General features: G+C 39.6%; 1 protein-coding gene across 2 annotated transcripts in view; it reads left to right on the forward strand.

Annotated features, from left to right (window-relative positions):
- The window catches only part of UGGT2 (UDP-glucose glycoprotein glucosyltransferase 2), a 264459-nt gene that overhangs the window by 11049 nt on the left and 232482 nt on the right, over window positions 1-20928 (forward strand). For both annotated transcript variants that reach the window (XM_075532610.1, XM_075532611.1), the window contains 4 exons: window positions 333-415; window positions 13710-13840; window positions 14275-14387; window positions 19692-19866. In XM_075532610.1, the coding sequence (XP_075388725.1) occupies window positions 333-415; window positions 13710-13840; window positions 14275-14387; window positions 19692-19866 (502 nt within the window). The remainder of the gene's footprint in view (window positions 1-332; window positions 416-13709; window positions 13841-14274; window positions 14388-19691; window positions 19867-20928) is intronic.

Consider the following 20928-nt stretch of genomic DNA (forward strand, 5'->3'; position numbering starts at 1 on the left):
AGAGCCAAAAGCAACATTCCATGCAGTCTTATTGACATAACTATATGCTTGCATTTTAGATGAACTAACTCAAATAAGTCATCAGTTTGTTTTCTCTTTATAGTTGTAGGGGCTTCCCAAATTCATGGGGGAAATCCATTGTCTTCTAATATCATGATTCCATGAGCTTTTTAAAACTTCTTACATATGCAAATCAGTAATTTTATATTCATGTTGAAGAGTTTTTGTTTTTACCATAAAATATGATTTGGTTCTAAAGTATAATTTATAGGAGCTAGATCACTTTTCATTTCCATTTGATGACTGATTATTTTCCTTTTTTTAAAAAATAGTGAATTTCTGGCAGAAGAAAGTAATGAGAAATTTTGGCAGTTTTTGGAAACTGTACAAGAATTAGCAATTTATAAGAAAACAGGTAGGTGATATCAATATTTAACTATTAATGCATGTATTTATGTGTATACATTGACTATGTTTATTGTTTTTGCTGGTAGTGGTTGAGTGTGAATATTTACATGGGTTTATAACTCTAAACATTAAATTTTAAGACGTGCTTTAATAGAAATTATTCCAACCCTTCACTTCCCAAAACTCAAGTCGTTAATGCTTTTTATAAGGAAAATGAAATAATTAGACCTGTTGGAATATTATCAAACAGACATAAAATAGAAAGTTAAGGAATTTTGCTTAAGTTATGGTTTTCTCTTTATCTGAGTCCTTTACCTTTGATTAGTTTTATAAATATTATTACAGTTTATTGCAGAATACTTTTACACTCTTATTTTAAAAATAATTATATTAGGGGCTCATACAACTCTTATCACAACCCATACATACATCAGTTATGTAAAGCACATTAATACATTCATTGCCCTCTTCAGTCTCAAAACATTTGCTCTCCACGTAAGCCCCTGGCATCAGCTCTTCATTTTCTCCTCCCTCCCTGCTTCCCTCTCCCTCATGAACCCTTGATAATCAATAAATTATTATTTTGTCATATCTTGCACTGTCTGAAGTCTCCCTTCACCCACTTTTCTGTTGTCCGTCCCCCATGGAGGAGGTTTTATGTACATCATTGTAATCGGTTCCCCCTTTCCACCCAACCTCCCTCCACCCTCCCAGTATCGCCACTCTCACCACTGGTCTTGAAGGGATCATCCATCCTGAATTCCCTGTGTTTTCAGTTCCTTATGCACCAGTGTACATCTGGTCTAGCCAGATTTGTAAGATAGAATGGGATCCTGATAGTGGGAGGGGAGGAAACATTAAAAAACTAGAGAAAAGTTGTTTGTTTCATTGTTGCTACACTGCCTCCTGACTGGCTCATCTCCTCCCTGTGACCCATCTGTAAGGGAATGTCCAGTTACCTACAGATGGACTTTGGGTCTCGACCCACAGTCCCCCTCATTCACAATGATAGGATTTTTTGTTCTGATGATGCCTGATACTTGATCCTATCGGTACCTCATGATTGCACAGGCTGCTCTTTATTGCTTCTGGGCTAGATAGCTGCTTGTTTACCTTCAAACCTTTAAGACACAGATGCTATATCTTTTGATAGCTGGGCACCATCAGCTTTCTTCACCACATTTTCTCATGCACCCATTTGTCTTCAGCGATCGTATCAGGGAGGTGAGCAACAATTATATGTTTTTTTTTTTTTGTTCTTTGATGCCTGATAACTAATCCCTTCGCATCTCGTGAGCATTCAGGCTGGTGTGGTTCTTCCATGTCAGATTTCTTGCTTCTCAGGTAGATGGCCGCTTGTTTACCTTCAAGCCTTTAAGACTCCAGACTCTATATCTTTTGATAGCCGGGCACCATCAGCTTTCTTCACATTTGCTTATGTACCTGCTTTTTCTTCAGCGATTGTGTCGGGAAGGTGAACATCATGGAATGCCAGTTTAATAGAACCAAGTATTTTTGCATTGAGGTAGTACTCGAGGGGAGGACCATTGTCCATCTGCTACCTTAGTACTAAACTTATAAATGTATGCACAAAGATCTATTTCCACATCCTCATATATTTACATATGTACATGCCTTTATTTAGACCTCCATAAATGCCTTTTACCTCCTAGCTCTTTTCTCTATTTCCTTTTACTTTCCTCTTGTCCCACTATCATGCTCAGCCTTTATTTGGGTTACAGTAATTACTCTGTTACATTATCCTTGGTCACTCCCTACCATGCCTCCTACACCCTCTTCACCACCGATTTGGATCACTTGTTCCCTTGTCCCTGGGTTTGTTACCCTCACTACCTGTCCCCCCTTCTCCCATGTCTCCCATGTCAGTCCTGTTTTCTCCTCCAGGTTGTTCATCCCGCCTATCTTATTTAGACAGACCTGAGAAGATAATAACATGTATAAATACAAGACAGGGCAAAACCAAGCAACAAAATAAAACAAAACAAAACAGCAACAAGCCAATGACAAACAAAACAAAACACAACAAGAAAGAAAAGCTTGTAGTTAGTTCAAGGACTGTTTGTTGGCCTTTAGGCCTGTATTCCAGTTGATTCTCTTGGGGCACCAAGCCCTGGCCCCAAAGTCTATTTTTAGTATTCCCTGAGGACTTTGTTCCTCTGTTCCCCTTGCTGTTGTGTTCCAGGCCCTTTGTGTTTTGCTTCGGTGTGGTGGGATCAAATTGGACAGAATTCCCACACTATGTCTCCAGTGTTGTCCCCTGTAGGGCTACAGGCCAGTGAAGGATGTCCAGTCTCATAATGGGTCGGCCATATAGTAATCTCTGTAGATTGGCTGCTCTGAGTGGGAATATTGTCCTCAAGGGTTGGTGGCCTAAGATGTGCACCACTCTTTCTACCTCCCCCTTCATTTGCTCCCATGTGCTCTGATCAGACATGTCCCTCTCCCAGAGCTGCAGCTTCAGTGCTGTCCTCTGGAAAAAATTCTTCTCGGGGGAGGGACAGGTGTCCACCTAGTTGGGATTGGAGCCAGCCTCTCAGACCTCTCCAGTGGTTCCCTACTCTATGCCAGCATGTTGCATTCACATCTTGGAACACTGGGTTGACGTCTCGCCCCTTTTGCCCTGTGGAGATATAAAAAATACCCTCCCCTTGGGTGGGTTAGTGCCCTGTGCCCTCACTACCCATTTCTTTTTATTTTTTTTTCCTTTCCTTCCTCCTCTTTAATTGGCTACCATATGTATCCCTAGATTTGGTCTGGCCCCTGCCATACAACCTGATCCTCGCCCCAGGAGTGTTTTTATACAATAGCTTTTTCCCTGTGCCCACTTTGCATTTTTCTTTGTAAGCTTACTTCAGCGGACTCATGTTTTACTTGTCCTTTTGTGCTTGGCTTACTTCGCTTAGCATGATTTCCTCCAGTTCTTCCCATGTGGCGATGTGCTTCATACGTTAATCACTGCATTTTTGCGATGCGTGGTGCTCCACTGTATGTATGTACCCCAGTTTTTTAAGCCACTGGTCAGTTGATTGAAATTTGGGTTGTTTCCAACTCCTTGCAATTGTGAATTGTGCCGCAATGAATATTGGAGCACAAATGTCTGGCCGTAGTTTGTTTCTTGGCTCTTCTGGGTATGTGCCCAGTAGGGGGATTGCTGGGTCATATGGTAATTCAATTTCCATCTGTTTTAGAAATCGCCGGATCGATTTCCATAGTGGCTGTACATACTTACAGGTCGACCAGCAGTGGATGAGAGTTCCTGTCTTTCTACAGCCTCTCCAACACTGTTGCTTTCTGATTTTTTGAATTCGGCGATCTCTGAGGATGTTAAGGAATACCTCATTGTTGTTTTAATTTCCATTTCTCTTATGGCTAATGATCGGAACATTTCCTCATATGTTTATTGGCCATTCGGATTTCTGACCCTGTGAAACGTCTGTTAGGTCCTTTGCCCACCTTTTTGGAAGCTAGCAGAGTATTGTACATTTTAGTAATAAAAGCCTTTGTTTGATGTGCCATTGCTAAAGATGTTTTCCCAGTCTGTGGCATCTCTTATTACTCTCGGCGAATTCTTTTCATGGACACAGGTGTTTTATCTTCAGTATATCCCACTTGTCAATTTGTGCCGCCTCTGTGTTTGTGTCCTTCCCTATTTCTGATAGTCTATTTATTCCCTGTTCCAAGGTTCTAGGGTTTGTCCCAGTTCTCTCAGTAATGGCCCTAACATTTTGGGGTTCAACCCCAAGGTCTGTGATCCACCTTGAGTTTATTCTTGTGCATGGAGTGAGATAAGGGTCTTGCTTCATTTTACTTCAGGTAGATAACCATTTTTCTAGCACCACCTGTTAAAGAGGGCATCTGCTTCTCATTTGATATTTTTTGGGCCCTTATCAAAGATCAGTTGTCTGTCTGCTGATGATTTTATTTCTGGGTTTTCAGTTCTTTTCCATTGGTCTGAGTATCTGTCATTGTATCAATACCAAGTGGTTTTGACAATTATGGCTGTATAGTATGTGCTAAAGTCAGGTAAAGCAAGCCCTCCCACGGTGTCCTTCTTCTTGAGTTCTCTGCTAATTCTGGGCTTCTTCCCTCTCCATATGAAGTTGGTAATCAGTTTTTCCATTTCTTTGAAGAAAGATGATGGTAATTGTATCGGGATTGCATTAAACTTATATAGTGTCTTAGGCAGAACTAACATCTTGACTATATTGAGTTTTCCAATCCACGAGCATGGGATATTCTTCCATTTGTTGAGGTCACTCTTGGTTCCTTGTAATAGTGTTCTGTAGTTTTTCTCATATAGATCTTTTGTTCTTTTAGTCAGGTGTATCACTAGATATTTCAATTTGTGCTTGGCTATTGTGAAGAGTACCACCTTTTTGATCTCTTCTGTGGTCTTACCCAATGTGTATAGAAGTATGATGGACTTCTGTTTGTTGATCTTATATCCTGCCACTCTGCCAAACTCCTCTGTTGCTTCCAGTATTCCCCTGTGGAGCTTTTGGAATTTTCCATATATAAAATCATATCATCTGCAAATAACGATAGTTTCACCTCTTCCTTCCCCAGACGAATACCTTTGATGTCTTTTCTTTGCTTTATGCTTTTAGCTAAAACCTCCAGCATGATATTAAATAAGAGTAAGGAACAAGGGGCATCCTTGTCTGGTCCCTTTTTCGCTGGGATTGTGTTAGTCTTTTCTCCATTGACTACCACTTTGGATGTTGGTTTTTTACATATAGCTTGTATTGTCTTAAGGAATTTTCATTCCATTCCTAATTTCTCAAGTGTCTTAAACAGCAGTTGGTGTTGGATGTTGTCGAATGCTTTTTCTGCATCTGTTGATATTATCGTGTAGTTCTTACAGTTTTTCGGGTCAATGTGGTGAATTATACTAATGGTCTTTTCTATGTTGAACCATCCCTGCATCCCTGGTATGAATCCCACTTGGTCATGGTGAATTATTTGTTTTATATACTTTTGTATTCTATGGGCCAGTATTTTGTTAAGGATTTTTGCATTGAGGTTCATTAGGGATATTAGTCTGTAGTTCTCAATTCCAGTGGGATCTTTGTCTGGTTTTGGTATCAGAGTTATACTAGCTTCATAGAAGGAGTTCGGGAGTTTCCCATCTTTTTCTATGTTTTGGAAGAGTTTGTGTTGGATTGGTGCTAATTCTTCCCTAAATACTTGGTAGAATTCTCCTGTGAAGCCTTCTGGTCTAGGAGATTTTTTGTTGTTGTTGGTAATCCCATGAAAACCTTGTCTGTTTCTTCTATTGCTATGGGTTTGTTGAGATTCTTGATGTCTTTGGGGGATAGTCTAGGTAGGGATTGTTTTTCGAAGAATTTGTCCATGTCTTCCAAATTGTTGAATTCATTGGAGTACAATCCTTCATAGTACTGTGAAATTATCCTTTTGATTTCATTAGGGTCTGTTGTAATTCCCCTCTCTCATCCCTCATTCTTGCTATTGAAATGTGTTCCTTCCTTTCTTTGGTTAGGTTTGCCAGCGGTCTGTCGATTATTTGTCCTTTCAAAGAACTAACTTTTAGCAGTCTTAATTTTTTCCATAGTTTTCTTATTTTCCCTCTCCTGAATCTCAGCACTGATTTTTATAATTTCTTTTGCTATTAGTGGGATTGTCCTGCTGACTCTGCTCTAGTTGTTGTAAATTTTGTGCCAGCATATCAATCATGAGTCTCTCTTCCTTTGTCAGGTGTGCATGTAATGCTATGAAACTTCCTCTTGATAGCTGCCTTTACTTTGTCCCATAAGTTTGGTACATCGTGTTCTCATTCTCGTTTGTTTCTAGAAATTTCCTAATTTCATCTCTGATCTGTGCCAGTATGCACTCTTTTTGCAATAGAGTTTTTCATCTTCTAAATGTTTGCTCTTATTTTCTCCATCTTCCTTTTGTTGATTTCCATCCTTATTGCACAATGGTCAGAGAGAGATATCAATGTGCTTAAATTTATGTAGATTCACCTTATGCTCCAGCGGGTGGTCTGTCTTCCAATATGTGCCATGAGGATTTGAAAAGAATGTGATTTTTTTTTGTATTTGGATTGCAAAGCTCTGTAAATATTTGTGAAGTCAAATTGTCTAATTGTAATATTTAGATCTCTAGCTTCCTTGTTGAGTTTCTTTCCCTTTGACATACCTTTCTCAGAGAACGGTATATTGAAGTCACCCACTATAATTGTTGAGACTGTAATTTCTGTTTTTACCTTTTGGAGTATTTGGTTGATGTATTCTGTGGGTTTCATTCGGGGAATATATGTTTACAATGATTAGTGGTTCTTTGTCTACTCTGCCCTTGAGCATTATATAGTGCCCCTCCTTATCTTTTTTATGGTTTGCCCCTTGAGGTCAATTTTATCTGAGATTAGGATTGCAACCCCTGCTTTTTTGAATTGCTGTTTTGCTTGGTATGTTTTACTCCAGCCTTTGGTTCTCAGCCTATTTTTGTCTTTAGCATTGAGACGTGTCTCCTGTAGGTAGCAGGTTGATGGATTGATTTCTGAACCAGTCTCAGTTTTGTTATGCCTGAGTTCAGTCCATTGATATTCAGGGTTATTGTCTCTATTTGTGGACTCTGTGATGTCATCTTATACCTTTGTGTTGGGTGTTTTCATACCTTCCTTTCCTACTAGTGTGTTGTGCATGTATGTGTGTGTGCATCATTCCGACTTTTTTCCATCTTTAAGCCAATGTTTTCTCTTTGTTTTCAATGTTTTCACTTTGTTGCCCGCTGGGTGAGGTGGTCTCTTATTTATGCTTGGTGAGTGTTGTTCTTCTGCCCCTACTGGGTCAGCAAGGATCTTTTGAAGGGCTGGATTTCTTCTAACATTTTTTGAGTGTTTCCTTTTCTGGGAAGACTCCATCTGTCTTGATAGATCGCTTGTTTTTCCCTACCTGCTCTCATGATAGTCTCCTTTTCTTCAAAGTTGCATAGTTATTATATGCTTGGTGACTTCTTGGGATTCAGTTTAGCTGGTGTTCTTTGATCCTCCTGAATGACTGCCTGGCTTTCATTCATTAAGCTGGGGAAGATATCCTCCAACAATTCTCTTACTATTGTTACAGATGACTTCTTTGTTATGTCTTTCTCTGGTAATCCCATAATTCTAATGTTCCACTTCATCGCTTCAGGCATAGCTCTTAGGCTTTCTCTAGCTTCTCTGATGATCTTATTAGATTTTTGTTTGCTTTGTTCAAGTCTGCTTGGCTGTTCTCTAAGTGACTGGTGCGGTTCTCTGCTTCCTCCAGTCGATTTCTGAGGTCTGTGTGTCTGCTACTGGTTTTTGTTACCTGCTCTCTACGCTCTTGTAATTCTCTTTGGTGTATGGACTTTATCTCCTCTATCATTTCATCCTTTTTCTGTATTGTTTCCCTCATATCCTGTATGACTCCAAGTAGCATTCTGAAATTTTCTTTCTGTGGGAGCTCAGTGTCTGCTTCTTCTATGCATGTCATTATGTTCAGGGCATCTTCTGCCATTGCCTTTTGTTTCTCCTGTTTTTCTTTGAGGTCATTGGGGCTGATTTTTGTTTGCATTGCATTATTTTAGAGGATCCAGGTGCCATTTCCAGGGAGTCCTAGAGCACTGGCTCTCTCTGGGAGACTTGTAGGAATGCTTCTTCGAACTGCCTATAGCTAATTTCACTATGGAATTGGCCTACCACTTTTTCCTCATGTGGCTTCCCTTTCAGGGGAGTGCCCAGAAGGCTGTTGGGTTGCGTGCTTTGGTGTAGAACACTGCGAATTGTGGGAGGAATTGCACTAGCTAGGTAGATCACTGTGGGGGTTGTGCAGAGGTTCCTGCAGCAGCTTGGAACATTGGCGAGTGTTGGCCGAGCTGCCATAGCTTGTGTGAAACACTAAGGTAGGCAGGATTATGTTCCCTCGGTCACATGGGCCCACAGAGGAAATATAGGAACGCCCCAGCCACATAGGCAGGAATTCCCTGGTAAGAATCCCCTGCTGGAGGTTGACCAGGCTTTCCCTAAACTAGCTGCACAGGATGTAGGTGTGCGGCAGGGGTAAATGCCCTAAGGTAAGGGGAGTGGTCTGGAGGTCTGCAGTGGTGTGTGAGAGAACAGGGAAGTGCCAAAGAGGAGAAAACAAAATTGGAAACTTAACCTGCTGAGTCTTTGGGGGGATAGAGAGAAGAGAGGGAAACAAAAGTTAGAATATAGCTGAGCCCCCATCCCTGCCCGTGGGGCTGCAACTGTTTAATCCCTGCCCCGAGGCTATGGCAAGCTGTGTCTGTGTTGAGATACAGCCCCTGCACCTGTTCCAAATGGTCACAACTCCAGCAGAGACAATGGCAGCGCTAAGGTCAAGCCCTAGCTGGCCTCCACTGTGGTAAGCCCAAAGCCCCTGCTCCTCAAAACCTTGTGGATCTTTGCCTATTTAGCTTTATGATGATCCTTCTGCGATCCAGCAGTGTTGAATTTTCCTCTTAGTAACCCTCCTGGGCTGATTTCTGCGGAGTCTCTCTGGTATGTGTTACTCCGTTGCCATCTTCCCGGAAGTCCTCTACATTTACACTCTTGCAGAAATGTTTTTCACCGCAGGTGCAGATATACACAACAAAACATTTGCCAGTTTAACAGATGATACTGCATAATTCGTTGATATTGATTTGATTCTTCATGTTGCACCCTTCTAATGCCTATCTTTAGAAATATTTTTCTACCACCATTAATGTAAAGTCAGTACCCCAAGCAAAAACTCCCCCATCCCCTGCCTAGTAACAACTAATAAGCTTTCATTTCTATATATTTGCTAAATTTTTTAAAATAAAAAGTCATACAGTACTTGTCCTTTTTGTGATTGACTTATTTTAGTCAGTATAACATTTTCAAGGTTCTTCCATCTTGTGGTGGGTATCAGGGCTTCATATTTCTTTATGGCTGAATAATATTCCATTTTATATGTATATCTGTGTCTTGTTCATTCATTTCTTGACACAGGGTATTTCCATCTTTTGACTACTGTGAAAATTCCTGCAATAGACATTGGTTTACAGATTACTGCTTGCATTGCCACTCTCACTAGGATTGGTATGGATGTGCCATGTGGTTGTTCCATGTTCAACCTATTAAGGAACTGGGAACTCTTTTCCATTGTGACTGTATCATTTTGAAGTTCCATCAGAAATGGATGAGGATTTCAATTTCTCCAGCACCGACTGTTTTATGTTTTTATAATTGCCATTCTGATGGAGGCGAGGTGATAGCTTATTGTGATTTTGATTTCCATCTGTATAAAGTAGGATCCCTGGTAGTGAGGTGTTTAAAGTGCTCATCCTCTAACCTAAAAGTTGGCAGTTTGAACACATTGGCTGTTTTGTGAGGACAAGATATAGCAGTCTGCTTCTGTAAAGATTACAGCCTTAGATACCCTATAGTGGCCATTCTTCTCAATCTTATGGAGGTCACATTGAGGCGGTAATAAAATTTATGACAGTAGGGTTGGTTTTGAATTTAGACAAGTTAATTCCATTGTTTACCTTTTCATGTGCTTTTGGCTATTTGAATATCCTCCTTCGTGAACTGTCAGTTCAAATCTTTTGCCCATTTTTGCATGGGTCATTTATCTTTTATTTGAAGCAGTAGTGGTTCCTAAAAATTTTCTCCCAGTATAGAGATTATCCTCTTACTTTGTTAAGAAAATTATTTTATGGGCAAAAGTATTTAACTTTTAGAGGTCCTAGTTAATGCAAATGACATACCTTGCTTGCTAAAAGGGAAGAAGACTTGAAACACTTTCTGATGATGATCAGAGACTACAGCCTTCAGTATGGATTGCACTTCAATGTAAAGAAAGCAACATTTTCACAGCTGTACTAATAAAAATATCATGATCATTTGGGAGAAAAGAATGAACTTTTCAAAGATTTCATTTTACATGAATCCACATTTAACATTCATGGAAGCACTAGTAAAACCCCAAAAGCCACCGACATATTTTAGTAGGCAAATTTGCTGCAAAGGACTTCTTTAAAAATGTTTGCGGGTGAAAATGGTAGTTCAGTTTCTCGTGTGCATACGTAAGTTGGACAATTATTGAGGGAGAGTAGAAGGACTGGAGCATTGTAATCATGATGATGTTGAGGACTATTGAGTTAAATAAGGACTGTCCGAGAGGTAGCATCAGAATGCTCCTTTGAATTGAAGATGGCAAGACATTGTCTTTCATGTTTGGATATGTAGAGGTAAAGCAGAGAGTCAGGGAAAAAGGAAAAGGCCCTCGACAAGATAGACTGACAGGATCGCTGCAACAAAGGACTCAAACATAACAATTGTGAGGATGGCGTGGGACCTGGCAGTACACTGTTGCTCATGCTAGAACCAACATGATGGGTCCTAACAATACAACCACAACAGAGGTTAATCTTCCTGTTTCTGCTCTTGCTTTCATTTTTAAATCTGATCGTCTACGATTTAATATTACATCTTGCAGTCATGTGCCTATGTTATTGTTATAGCTGATAATCCATGATTTACTATTATTTTTTAATCATTTTATTGAGGGCCCGTACAATTCTTATCACAATCCATACATTTATCCATTGTGTCAAGCACATATGTACATTTGTTGCCATTATCATGCTAAAAACATTTACCTTCTCCTTGAGCCTTTAATATCGGCTGCTCATTTTCCCCCTCCCTCCCCACTACCCCCTACCTCATGAACCCTTCATAATTCATAAATTATTATTTTGTCATATGTTACACTGTCTGACATCTCCCCTGCCCTTTTCTCTGTTGTCCATTCCCCAGGGAGACTATACGTAGGAGTCATCTGTCCTGGATTCCCTGTGTTTCCAGTTGATATCTGAACCAATGTACATCCTCTGGTCTAGCCAGATTTGTAAGGTAGAATTGGGATCAGGATAGTGGGGTGGGGGGAGGAAGCATTTAAGAACTAGAGAAAAGTTAAATGCTTCATTGTTGCTACCCTACACCCTGACTGGCTCATCTCCTCCCACAGTCCTTCAGTAAGGGGGTGTCCGGTTGGCTACTGATGGGCTTTGAGTCTCCACTCTGCACTCACCCACATTTACAGTGATACGAGTTTTTGTTCCTTGATAACTGATCCCTTCAACAGCTCGTGGTCACACAGGCTGGTGTGTTTCTTCCTTGTGGGCTTTGTTGCTTGTGAACTAGATGGCCACTTGTTTATCTTCGACCCTCCAAGACCCCAGACCCTATATCTTTAGATAGCCGGGCACCGTCAGCTTTCTTCACCACATTTGCTTATGCCCACATTTGTCTTCAGCGATCATGTTGGGAAGGTGAGCATCATGGAATGCCAGTTTAATAGAACAAAGTGTTCCTGTATTGAGGGAAGGCTTGAGTGGAGGCCTAATGTCAGTCTGCTACCTTAATACTAAACCTATAAATATATATACACAGATCTATTTCCTCATCATCATATATAAATATATTTACATAAACACATGCCTTTATTTAGACCTCTATAAATAACCTTTGCATCCCAGTTCTTTACTCCATTTCCTTTTTCTCTTGTCCCTTTTCTTCACCTCTTATATGTCGTCAAATAGCTGTCCTTTCGTGCCCCTCTTCATTCACAGAAGCAGGGAAGTTGCAATGAGCAAGGTCAGGTGAGTAAGGTGCATCGGGCAAGATTGCCAAAGCTGTTTTTTTGCCAAAAACTGGTGCATTGAGATAGCTGCATAATCAAGTGCATTGTTGTGGTGGCAAACCCAGTCCCCCCGTTGCCACACAACAGGCCTTTTTTGGTCACACATTCTTTTCAGAACCTCGAAATAGAAAGCTTGATGAATAGTCTGACCTGGTAGAATGAACTCCAAATGTACTATAAGTTGACATTTTCATCCGTTCAGGAAGTTGACGGATGTCCCGAACGAGATTATTTATCAGTTGACATTTTACCTTTCTTTGAACCAAGAAAATCACTCTTAGACTTGAGTTTTTCCCATAGTGCTGACCTTGTAGCTGTGTTCAAAATCACAACAGTTTCTGCAGCATTTTTCCCAAGCAGGAAACAAAATTTCATAGCCACGTGCTGGTCTCTTAAATTGTCCATCACAAAAACGAGGTTTGAGCGAAACTGCTTTCACTAAAAAATTCACCAACCACAGGGAAACTTTCCGGGTAACAACACTGTGTGTATTAATTCAGAGTGAGTTGCTAGATGCTCACCTAGTGGGGAAAATGTGTACTATGTAAGCTCTGCCCAACGGAGCTTTTTCTTTCTTTTTTTTTTGCGGGCGGGCAGGGGGTGGGGGTGGGGGGTGGGCGGCCCTCATGTATTTGAAGTAGACTACATCAACAAGGATGTACCATGAGGGCTGTGAATTGAGTAAGGGGTTGCACTACATTACTAATCTTCCCACAACTGCTTGGCTGCTCACAGGAGATCCCAGTATGGAGTTGTTTTATGTTAGGCTATATCATGGAAGTGACCTCAATGTCAAGCTATGAGAATCCTAGTCCAGGCAAGTTGACATAAACCTATTACAAAAACAAAAACCAAATTCCCTGACATCAAGTCCATGCAGACTTAAACAGTGTTTCTGTAGGACAGGGCAGACCTGCCCCTGTAAGATTCTAAGACAGTAATGACAGCAGTAAACAACTATTACAAGGGAGAGGAAGAATTCAGCTTCACATGTGTCCAAGGATAATTCTTAGAAAGGAAAGGTCAAACATATCTCTACCTTCCAACTTGCTCACCCAGTTCTGGCACCAACCACCCCAACCACAGTACTCTTTTTACTCTGTTGGGTTAAATAATTCATTATAGTGACCACACACAACTCGTAGACAATACTCATGACTGTGGGGGATTATTTGAGAAGTTAACAAGTTTTCACTAGAAAGAAGCAGAAAACATTAAAGATATAGCCCTTTTCTTCACAGAACCTTTTTTAGCTGCACTTGCAGGCACGGCTGTGATGTCTCAGCCACATGGTCCCTTGGTCTCTTACAAAACTTCAGCTCTGAAAGAATGCCCAGAGGGCATTGACTCTGCAAGTCAATGTCCTGCCTACTTTGATTATGTCTTACTAATGGAATGTCCCTGCTGTTATTGTTCAATGCCCTCCTATATCTCAGATTTCTTGTCTAGAAGGTTAGTAATGTAAATGAAACAAAACCAAACCCGCTGCTATTCTGACACTATGGGATAGGGTAGAACTGCCTCTGTGGGTTTCCCAGACTGACTCATCACGGGAGTAGGAAGCCTGCTCTTTCTTCCTTACTAACTTTTTTTTTTCTCAAATAGAATCAGATTACTCTTACTACAATTTAATCCTGAAGAAAGCTGGACAATTCCTGGACAATTTGCACATCAACCTCTTAAAGTTTGCTTTGTCTATAAGGGCGTACTCTCCCACGATTCAGATGTTTCAACAGGTGTGTAAAAATCCTGACGCTGTATTTGACAAAGGACATGCTAGTAACATCCATAATGCTGTCTTAGTATTGCCATCTCTTTCAAAGGAATCTGCACCTTTTTAATACCTGGCTCTAGAGTATGTCATGGGTCATCATTTAGCATATTATCGAATTTTTAGAGTTGTTTGGAATAAGAAATTATGAGGCCATATCATTGAAACTATAATTAAAATTTTAATCTAATAGAATCTTTGCAATTGTGAAGCAATTTTCTAGAATAAAGTTGGTTTTTGCATTTATCTTTGTGTCTGTATAGAGCTATTTTAAATTTTAATTAGAGCTATAATTTAATAGTCGTTGATGAGTTATTTTAATCAAAGGAATGTAGGAGTTTTTAAAGTGATAGTGTAATTATCAACTACTGCAGCTAAATATAATCTTTGAAATCTTAGATTGCCGCTGATGAGCCACCACCAGATGGCTGTAATGCATTTGTGGTTATCCATCAGGAACACACCTGTAAAATTAACGATATTAAAAAGCTTCTGAAGAAGGCTACTTCAAGGTAAATTAATTGTAGTCCATTATGTAAAATATGGTTTATGGAAATGAGCAGAGAAATAGAAGAAATTGCTAATAATGCTGAATGTTCTAAGACATTGCATATTCAAGAATGTTTTATTGATATTCATACTGTGATTTCTTCTTTTTTTTTAAAAAAAAATCATTTTATTAGGGGCTCATGCAACCATACTGTGATTTCTTAGCTGACATTCTTAAGTCCTGACTTTATGCAAAGGGCTTCAGTGGAGAGCAAATGCTTTGAAAATGATGAGGGCAAAGAATGTACAGATGGGCTTTATACAATTGATGTATGTATGGATTGTGATAAGAGTTGTATGAGTCCCTAATAAAATGTTTTTTTTAAAAAGAAAATAAGTACTTTTCTTCTTTTGTCTCAACATATTTTTAGACTATAAATTGTAACAAAGTACTATATGAGATACAGTTTTAAAAAATAGAAGGTTCTTCCCCCTACTAATCACTCAAAATTATGGATTTACTTGGGATGTATCTCTTAAATATAAGCTGAATGGATAGGGCAACAGAACAAAATTAAAGCAATAGTTTTGATGGAGTTGTTTGTTATAATGTATTCTTTAGAATTTAAAAATATTTTCAAGTATTAAATAAAAATGGTTATTAAAAATCAGAAGAAAAAATTTAACTTATAAATGATTTTTACAGTCCAGTATCAATTCTTGCCTTCTGAAGATCTGGGTTCAAATATCAGACAAAGAACCTCATCTACCAACGGTTTTTGTGACTGTCCAATAGAAGCTTACATGTCGGTATAATGTTGTACATGTCTCAGGGTGGCTTTCAGACTAAGGCTAGAAAGAAAGGCCTGATGCTATCCTTATGCCAGTCTGCCCAGGAAAACTGTGGATCGTATGCATGCTGCAGAATTTCATTCCATGTAGATGGGGTTGCCATGATTGACGGAACAAATAGACACCCGCTAGCAATCACAACAAGAGGCACACCTGCTAGTGTTTTTCACATTGCCTAATTGTTTATCCTTTAAAAATTGCTTTTCTAATTATGAAAGAACTATTTGTTTATTAAGCACTAATATATGTTTATAATTTATATTAATACTTCTTATTTTTATAAAACCTTTTCTATTTTGTCTTATACTTTTATGTTGATTGTAATATACAGAAGTTTTTATTGTATGTACTCATCTATTTTATGTGATAAATAAAATAGTATTGCTATTATGGCTCCATTTCATATATACACATGTTTATTCCAAACCAAACCTGTTTAAACATGGCTGTGCCAACGGGTTTTTTTTAAATACCAAATAAAGTATGTTTTAGTGTATGTCTGCAGTAGATAGCTGCAGAGAAGTTGTATTAGTAAAGAGGTTGACACTTTAATTTCCTTCCTACTAGCCTTCCACCCAACGCTCCTGAGCTTTTGGCTGCACTCAGTAGTCTTCTGCTAGCTGTTGCTGTAATCCATGGCCTGCTCTTGACTTTGAGCCACGTTCTGTAGGAAAAGGGCCTGAATTCTCTAATGGGGTTGGAAGGAGCTTACAGTGTGGGAGAGATGTTAAAAGTTCACGGTGGTGCGCTTTGGCTCAAATATCTGAGTATATAATTAGTGTTCGTATTTTACACTTGCTTACTATGTGAATGTTCTGAATACTTATGAAGTCCACAGGGGATTCTTCCCTCAGAGACCAGCACTCGTAGTCTCTCCACTCACAGGTGGTCCAGCAGAAACAACATAGAATTCCGCTGGGGGGAAGGGAAATCACAATTCTAAACACTTAATGATTGCTTGACTTCCCAGAGAGGCTGTTTTCCAATTGCCTGACAGAGCAATTAAGGACACCTTATATATATACATATATGTATATATTTAAACTTGCTTTGAATTGAGTCAAGGTTTGCAGAGCAGCCCATCAGTTTTACACTCAACTCATACACATTTTTTCTCATCTAATTCATTGCAATTCATCATAACTCATCCCTCCTCCTCCTCCTTGTGTTTTCTGCCCCCACTCCCAACCCCTCTGCATTTGGTCCTTAGGCAAAAGCCCCCTCTGTGGTCTCACATGGTTGATTGTTCTAAGGTGTGCATACTCCACCAATGTTCCCTTTATAGACTTGTCTTTCATTTGACTGAAAATTGAGCCACGGAGGTGAGTTCATTTCCAGACCTGAGAATGACTAAGGTGTACAGCCTTCGTGGTTCCATTAGTCTAGCCAAACAGTCTGTTATAGGATTTTGAGTTTTGTTCCACACTTTCCTCCCAAACCATCTAGGATCTGTGATTTCTTTGAGAGCTGTCGGTAGTAGTAGCCAGGTACCATCTAGTTCTTCTGGTTTCAGAGTTGTGAAGGCTGATGTTCATGTGGAGGGACACTTCTTTTTTACAAGAACAGCTCTCCGCTTTAAAACTGAACATCTACCAATGTGGTCTCTTGACATCTCCATTTTGCAAAGATCAATGAGGAGTCAATGACTAACGGGGATGAAAGCGTCTAAGAAGTTTCTCTGGTCAAATGGAAGTCCCTGCAAGCATAGCTGGCCTAATCATAAACTGATCTCAGGTCTATATGAAGAAATGGCAGATAACCCCTGTGAGGCAAACCTTACCCCTCACTTCGCTACCCCATATAAAGCCACTAGCCAAATGAGGTACTCAGTTTGCAGTGGTTTCTCTACATAGCGCTGTCAGGTTACTGATATTTTCAGCCAAGTTAAAAATTGAAAACATGGTGTATTGGACAGGGTTCTCTAGAAAGACAAACCAGATTGCTAGTAATTATATATAAATATATTTATAAAGATAGATATATAATTCAAGAAATAAACCATTAAATAATATACAGATAGATAATACAAGAAATTAACAGTTAAATTATAAAGCAGTGAGACACTAGCAGTCCTTCAAGTTTTGAGAGCTGCCAGGTGCCAGTCCCCTTCTGTAGAGAGAGCTGGGCTATATATACCCAGGCAGCAAACGGCAAGGCAGGTCCCCAACTGTCATCAACTGTTGGTCCCCAGCTCCAGAGATGAACATTCTAATCATGTGGGCTTAAAGGGACCTCAACTTACAGCGACACAGTCCACAGGCTAGGAATCCCACAGGTAGTGTACCCCTTTAAACTGAGGCACAGAACAACCAAGGTGAGGCTCACCGAGCCATGTATCCCTCTGCCCTTCAGTTAATCCTACTTGTGTTTATCGGCCAGGCTGGCACAATAAACCATAGCACATGGTGTCTCTGGAGTACCAGCTTTGTAAAGTCCAAAGCAAGTGTGAGCCCACTCAAGGAGGAAAACTCAAGGCGCTCCTCATGTCCCTGAATAAGGAGCCCTGTGAGGAATCCTCTACGTTCTTACTGACTGTTGCCAGTCACCTCGCTGGTCTGTCCCTTAGAGGCTGTAGAGTGTTTGTGAACTGTGAAATATATTGCCACTGCTGATTTGACAGTCTGGATCAATCTGTATAATTTGTAGATCTGCATATCATTGGTAGATCTATGTAGAATCATAATCTGACTACATATGAGCCATTTATGAAGACTGCATCTCCCATTTTGCCAACGTAACTGCTTGTATTCACCATTGTGTAGGAAGTGGAAACAACTGGAGTTGTAAACCCAGGGCGCAATAAAAGACTGTTTCCGAGGAGAGTGACTGGGAATCCTTACCAGCTGCTGACCAAACAACTGAACTGGCCTTGAGACTCAAACGCTCGAGCACCATCTCTCTGTTCACAGGGGTCAAATGACTGGTTCCTTAATTTCTCTAGCTAGATTGTTTTAAGTCAATAATTCTTCAGACATTTCTGAAGTGTTTTTGAGAAGGAATTCATTGACAGATTTGTATTAAACCAGTTATTCATAATGTCGATGGAGATTGGAGGGTTGCAGGCAGGGTTCTTTTGCAGCAATAACTCCAGTCAAATGAGGAACTGGTTTCTAAGTGGAAACTCTCTGTCCTTGCCGTAACTCTGAGGAGCTGGAGTAAGGCATAAGGGTAGAGGAGAGAAAATTAGCCAACTACAGTGAAGAGAAATAACTAATTGATCTTGGTTTAAAAAAAAAATCATTTGGTCTCAGTCACTTCTATTTAGTTGCATCTCATTTCAAAATCTGCAATCTTTCCCCAATCATCTATATCAGTGTTGTTCATGCTCTTGTTTCCCCCCTCTTGTCATTACTAAGACTACACACTGAGCTGGTAAGCATAAGGTCAGTGGTTCAAATACACCAGGTATTCTGTGGGGAAAAAGATAAGACTACATGCTCCTGTCAGAATTTGAGAGTCTCAGAAACTCACGGGGCCATGAGATCATTGTCAGAATCGACGACTTGGTGACAGTGAATTTGATTTGAAAACAAGTGGTGTGTAAAGAGCTGGATTCACTAAATAAGGTTACTTCTCAGTATCTCTGAATTGCTAAAGCAATGCTGGTGAAAATTTTATGGTCTTTGAAATTTCATAGACTTACATTGAAATTCTTGTCTTAGATTTAACTTCGGAGGCTCAAAAACCTTAATTTGAAATAAATGAAAGCAGCTAAAATAATTATGAAGATAGATTTTGCTAAGTAGTATACAGAGACTAGGACGCTTACCCTTCAGTGGATTATGACTCATGGCCCCTGTGTGTGTTATATCAGACAACTGCTCCGGAGGGGTGTTCTAGCTGTCTTCCATACTGGAGCAGATTGTTAGTCTTTTCTTCCTAATTGCTACAGGATGAGTTGAACCTCTAACCTCTAGGTTAGTAGTGGAGGATCAACCTTTGGCCACCACCCCCAGCCTGAACCTAGTACAGTGCTTGACAAGAAGTGTCACTTAAGGGTCTTTTTAAAAAATGATAACACCATCATAGGACGTCTCTATTACTTTGGCTGTGAAAACTTGATGAATTGATTATATTATGTGCTGTAATCTTTGTACAGCACCTGTCTTTGTTTTCTAATGTGTCCAGCACCTGTTTTCAGGATATGTAAGCTCTAAGAAAAAATATATTCTTTCAGTTGAGAAATTAATCTCATTAAAAGTGTGTTGCCTTGTTAGGATATTATTTAAGAATTATCAATCTTGTTGCAAAATAAAGCTTTTTTAATATTTATCTTTTTGGTGAAAACCTATCATTCATTAGAAGTAAAATGCACAAAGCCATCATAGGAATTGTAAACTTTTTCTCTGTTTATATATATGCTCCTCTGAATTTTGGTAAACACGTTATAAAGTATCCTGGTGTATGTCTAATATCCTGTTAATTTTGGATTCCTTTAAAATGTATGGTTTTTTTGTTTTGCTTTTCAATTTCAGGCCCAGACCTTATCTGTTTACAGGTGATCATAGATTCCCAACAAAGAAAGAGAACCTGCCAGTGGTTATTCTGTACGCTGAACTGGGGAGCCGAGTCTTCAGTAAGTTTCACAAAGCATTGTCTGAAAAAGCTCACCGCGGGGAAATTCTCTACGTTCTTCGACATTATATTCAGGTACATGCTTATTTTCCCCCCAGGTTTATTCTGGCTATAGAAAAATCCTATCTATGATATCTCTAATAGATTTACATAGTAACTTTCGCCAGAAGAATTATGTAAGTTGTATTCTTTTTTTAAAATTTTACTAAATGTAACAGATAAGCATGTACATTTTCTGGTAGGTATCATATTTATAATCCTATTCCCTGAAATATATGTTGCACAGAGTTAAAACTTGGCTAAACACAAAAATATATTTCAATGATGTGCATAATAATAGATAGGTCTCCTAAATATCTTTTTTAAGGAAAATGTGTCATGATGGTGAAATATGATTTAGTAGATATTCCAATAAATCCAAACCCATCACCACTGAGTCAGTTCCAATTCAAAGCGACCCTGTAGGACATAGTAAAACTGCTTCCTTGAGTTTCTTAAACTACATATTCACAGAGGCTAACTACCTCATCTGTCTTCCTCAGAGTAGCTAGCCTGTTTAATCTGCTCACCTTGTTTTTAGCAGCCAGCGCTTAATCCACTGTGTCACCAGGTCTTCTTATACATACTGGTGCTCAAAACCAACCCCCCCAGCCATGCAGTCACTTCCGATTCCTGGTGACCCTATTTAGGACAGACTAGAATGACGGCACAGGGAGCAGACAGCCTCCTCTTTTTCCTTCAGAGCAGTGGTGCACAGTCCAATGCCTAATCACAATTCAAAGCCCTAAACATAGAACTGGAATGCTCTCACCACTGTGTCTTTACACAGCTGACTCTCCTATTCTGATTTCTGGTCAACGATTCCGACTTGTCCACTACTCTTCCAGCCTCCCACTGTTATCATGCTCTGTCACATTAGACTGTTTTACAGACTTCATGGGACTTATTACTGTAATATCTCTAAGTTTATTTCTTTCACACTCTAGTCTATCCACCCATCCCCACAAAAATATAATTGTCATTAGAGCAAGGACTTCATTTTTTTGTTTGTTTTTTTGCTACCTCTCCACCATAGGAAACAATAACGGGTACTTACTAAACATAATGTACCGTCAATACTTGTGTATAATCTTGAGT

The sequence above is a fragment of the Tenrec ecaudatus genome, chromosome 15, assembly GCF_050624435.1.
Source record: "Tenrec ecaudatus isolate mTenEca1 chromosome 15, mTenEca1.hap1, whole genome shotgun sequence".
NCBI lineage: Eukaryota > Metazoa > Chordata > Mammalia > Afrosoricida > Tenrecidae > Tenrec > Tenrec ecaudatus.